Source organism: Penaeus chinensis, chromosome 36, assembly GCF_019202785.1.
Source record: "Penaeus chinensis breed Huanghai No. 1 chromosome 36, ASM1920278v2, whole genome shotgun sequence".
NCBI lineage: Eukaryota > Metazoa > Arthropoda > Malacostraca > Decapoda > Penaeidae > Penaeus > Penaeus chinensis.
In genome coordinates, this window is record NC_061854.1 from 8,081,282 (window position 1) to 8,086,281 (window position 5,000).

At 38.2% G+C, this 5,000-nt stretch overlaps 1 protein-coding gene across 1 annotated transcript in view; it reads right to left on the reverse strand.

Moving 5' to 3' along the window:
- The window catches only part of LOC125044941 (kynurenine/alpha-aminoadipate aminotransferase, mitochondrial-like), an 8,724-nt gene that overhangs the window by 915 nt on the left and 2,809 nt on the right, over positions 1-5,000 (reverse strand). Inside the window, exons 4-8 of the mRNA XM_047641902.1 lie at positions 3,858-4,047; positions 3,389-3,520; positions 1,771-1,914; positions 703-882; positions 1-113 (exon numbers count right to left, since the gene is read on the reverse strand). The exon at positions 1-113 is cut by the window's left edge and continues 14 nt beyond it. Coding sequence (XP_047497858.1) covers positions 1-113; positions 703-882; positions 1,771-1,914; positions 3,389-3,520; positions 3,858-4,047 — 759 coding nt within the window. The remainder of the gene's footprint in view (positions 114-702; positions 883-1,770; positions 1,915-3,388; positions 3,521-3,857; positions 4,048-5,000) is intronic.

The following is a 5,000-nucleotide window of genomic DNA, read 5'->3' on the forward strand; positions in this document are numbered from 1 at the left end:
TCCGCGGAGGCTACAATGGCGTCTCTCTGTTGTTTGTAGAAAAGAGTGATGTTGTGCGAGTGTTTGAGGAAACCATCTTCGCCCCATTTCCGCAGCAGTTCACTTACGATCACCTGCCGAAGAGAATGGTTTTGTATTGTGCTCAGATATCCCTGGGTAACAAATGAATGAATGAATGAATGAATGAACCAATGCCTAAATTAGCCATACAGAGCCTCACCAACACGCATTTTACCATGTTCTTCCTGTATAGTGAATTAATTGATGCATAAACAAGCCATTCAGAGCCAACGTACGCTCTATCATTCCTGAATGATGAATGGAACAATATACACACAAGCTATACAGAGCAACGCCAACACACACTCTACCACACATTTTGATTTAATAAATGAGCAAGCCATACAAAGCCAACACACTCTTCCACACACACTTCCTGACTAATAGATGAACAGATACATACAAATTCTAGAGTCATACCAACCCACACGTAACCATACACATCTTTCATATTGCATGTATACATAAAAAAAAACTCACGCACACCACCATGTACATAGAGTCTTACATACATCAAGAAACCCACACACAGCACCATGTACATACTATTGCATACAATCATATACATCTACGTCCATCTACGTACATGCACTTAAAATAATCATAGCTTGTCCACTTACGTATGCCCAATTCGCCGCTCACCTGAGACATTAGCGAAACGCACTGATTCGAGACCTGGGCATGTAACACCATCTTATCAATCAGCGCCTTGGCACCTGTTGCGTACCCGACCCTCAGGCCCCCTCCCAGCGTCTTCGAAAAGGAGTCGAACCTGAGAACTCGACACTCAGTATCAATCTTCAAGAAACTGGGCGGAGGTTGCTAAGGGAAAAGGAAGGAGGAAAATAAAGACATGGGTAATGTTCTTTCCCTCAACGCGATGCTGCTACAGGTTTGTTAAATCGGCGTTTAAGGGTAAAAACGATGGACACTAATGTTAAGTAGGTGTTAACTGTACGTTTGGATAATTATTAGAGAAAGATACGGGAGAAAAGACACGGGCAATTTCCTTTCCCTCGACGCGACGCCTCTACGTGCTTGTTAAATTGTTGTTTAAAGTTAAATAGGATAGAAGTTGACGTAAAGTAGGTGTTAACTGTACGTTTGGGTAATCAAGGGAGAAAGGGAAATAAATATATGGATTCCATGCCCTTTACTCAAAAGGTTTGCCATTTACTCAAAAGCTGTTTTATATTCAAAGATAAAACAAATAACGCACGAACGAACACATACACAAACAGGCAAATAAACACTAAAGGGATAAATTATAATTTCAAGAGCTTTACTCAAAGGCTGTCATTGATGTTATGTCAAATTTAATGATTAGACACCTGTAAACACAGAAAATAAACACCATATAAGCTAAAAATAAGTAAATAGATATATAATAATAATATATAAATAACTAAATAAATAATAATTAAATTAATTAATAATAGATAAATAAATAAATAGATAACAAATACTAATGAATAAATAAATAAATAACAAATAATAATGAATAAATAAATAAATAACAAATAATAATGAATAAATAAATAACAAATAATAATGAATAAATAAACAAATAACAAATAATAATGAATAAATAAATAAACAACAAATAATAATGAATAAATAAATAAATAAACAATAACAAATAATAATAACAATATATAAATAACAACAACTAAACAAACAAACAAACAAACACACAAGAGCACCCCCCACCTCGAGATAAACCTGGAGATAATACGGATCGTCTTCCAGAATAAGGAAGTTGTACTCGCAGGCGATGGCGTAGATCTCGAGCCGCCTCGCCTCGCCCAGGACACCTCCGGACGGGTTGGCGCCGGTCGGGTTGGTGTACAGGAACTGCGGCGGGAATGGGAATGGGAGTGGTGAGGGGTGAGGGGTGGTGTTTAGGTTGGTTTGGGAGTAGGAATGGGAGTGGGAGTGATTCGGGAATGGGTATGGGAGTGATTCGGGAATGGGAATGGGAGTGATTCGGGAATGGGAATGGGAGTGATTCGGGAATGGGAATGGGAGTGATTCGGAAATGGGAATGGGAGTGATTCGGGAATGGGAATTGGAGTGATGAGGGGTGGAGTTTAGGTCGGTTTAGGAATGGGAATGGAAGTGATATGGGTGGGTTTTAGGTCGATTTGGGAGTAGGAATGGGAATGGGAGTGGTGAGGGATGGAGTTAAGGTTGGTTTGGGAGTAGGAATGGGAATGGGAGTGATTCGGGAATGGGAATGGGAGTGATGAGGGGTTGAGTTTAGGTCGGTTTGGGAATGGGTATGGGAGTGATTCGGGAATGGGAATGGGAATGGGATTGATGAGGGGTGGAGTTTAGGTCGGTTTGGGAATGGGAGTGATAAGGGTGGAATTTTGGTCGATTTGGGAGTAGGAATGGGAATGGGAGTGATTCGGGAATGGGAATGATAAGGGTAGAGTTTCGGTCGGTTTGGGGGTAGGAATGGAAATGTTAATGATAAGGGTGGAGTTTAGGTCGGTTTGGGAATGGGAATAATAAGGGTGAAGAATTGTTTGAAATATTTGGGAATGGGAATGATAAGTTGAGATCGATTCGGGGGTTGGAATGTCGATTCGGGAATGGGAATGATAAAGATGGAGTTTAGATCGGTTCGGGGTGGGAATGGGAAGTGTTGAAGGTGTTTTTTATGTCAGTTCGGGAATGGGAATGGGAATGCTGAAGGTGGGAATGCTGTAGGTATCTTTTAAATCAGTTTAGGAATAGGACTGGAACTGCTAATGGTGGTTTCTTATATCAGCTCGGGAATGGGAATGGGAATGTTCAAGGTGGCTCTTGTATCACTCGGGAATGGGAATGGGAATGGGAATGTTCAAGGTGGCTCTTCCATCACCTTAGGAATGCTATAGGTGTGTCTTATCTCAGTTTAGGAATGGGAATGGTAGTGTGTCATGGGGAGGGTAATTATTAAGATAATGATAACGATAATGATAGTAATAATGATGAATATGAACAGGAGGAGGAAACTGAGAAAAAAAAAGAGATTTGGGATGATAATGACGATGATTGGGAAAGTGATGATAATGATATCAATGATAGCTTATCGATAATAAGGAAGCAGGATGAGTTAACATACTTTTCATAATAATTAGCATGGCGATGGTGACACTGATGGCGTCCAGAGTTAATAACAACAATAATTATCTCAACAACCGAACAACACTACTACGAGTGAAAACCATAATAGTTATAATACCAATGATAACTACAAAGACTACAATCAGGAATCACACCCTTTATTTAGCCTCAGAGTTACCTTTCTCTACAAACATCAAAGTCAAGAGGAACTCACCTTCGGGAAATCCTTAGTCGCTTCTCGCACCTCCTGAGGCTTCCAGCGCGACAGGACGTTTCTCAGGGCTTCAGGCTTCATCCCTTCTGCGTCCGTCTCGACTGGGAGGAACCTCACTTGGTACGGCGTCAGCTGGAACACAACAGTTGGGCGGTCCGTGTTATGTGTTATGGGGAGTGTACGTGAATGCATGCTGTGTGTGTGTGTGTGTGTGTGTGTGTGTGTGTGTGTGTGTGTGTGTGTGTGTGTGTGTGTGTGTGTACAGTATATACGCACACACACACATATGCATATGTATATATTTATGTGTGTGTGTGTACATATACAGGTATTACTTATACTTTTATCTAATATATACATAGAGACAAACAGATCAGAAAACCAAAACAAACACACCCCCCCCCCCCCACCCGAATACCAAAAAAACAAAAGACAGTCGAAAGATACACGAAAATCCTCGTCAACCCACCGACGAGATAACGGAGCTATAACACGGCTCCTCCACCAGCACGAAGTCCCCCGGGTTAACGAGCATGTTGAAGGCCTTATCTAAGCCGTCCTGGGAGCCCGTGGTCAGCATCAGGTCGCGGTGTTGCCAGCTAGGGGGGTCGTGTAGCCGCTGCGTCAGGGAACACAGCTGCTTCAGGAGAGGGGAGTACCTGAAAGGGGCATTGATGTTGTAGGGGGTGTTATTATAATTGGAATCGTTATTATTATCATTGTCATTATCTTCTTCATCATCTCCATCATCTTTATTATCATCATCATTATCACTATCATCATCATCTTTATCATTACCATTGTTATTACTATTATTTTAATCATTATCATTATTATCATTATTATTAGTAGTAATAATTATTTTATTATTATTATTATTAATATTATTATCATTATTATTATTATTATTATTATTATTACTATTATTGTTATTATTATTATGATGATGATGATGATGATGATCATTATCATCATGATCATTATCATCATTATCATTATTATTATTATTATCACTGTCATTATCATTATCATTGTTATTATTATCATTATTATCATTAACATTGTTATCATTATCATTATTATCATCATCACTATCATTATTATTGTTATCATTCTTTATTACTACTATCATTATTATTGTTATAATTTTTATATTAATTCCATCATTATCATCACTATAATCAGCATTATCAATATTCAATATTACCTTTATCACAATCACTATTATCATCGTAGTCATCACTATCATTATCACTATGGCCATCATCAAGATCATTATCATTATTAGCGATATTACCCCATTATTGTTTCATCATCATCATTACCGCCATTGATTAAATAAATATTCATATAATCGTCAACTGAATTATCCTCCTCCTCATCATCATCATTATTGTTCCTACTATTACCTTTATTATCTTTATTATCGTGGCCAATAGTGCAATTGTAATCAAAATCATTTCCAGCTTCATGCTTCATATACACACATTTTACGTAATTTATTTTGACCACAGAGTTATGATAATTATATTTTCGTGCATTACAAATATTATGATAACCATTTACTACATTATCTCAATTACACTGATCATATACTTAGCACAATTAGTAA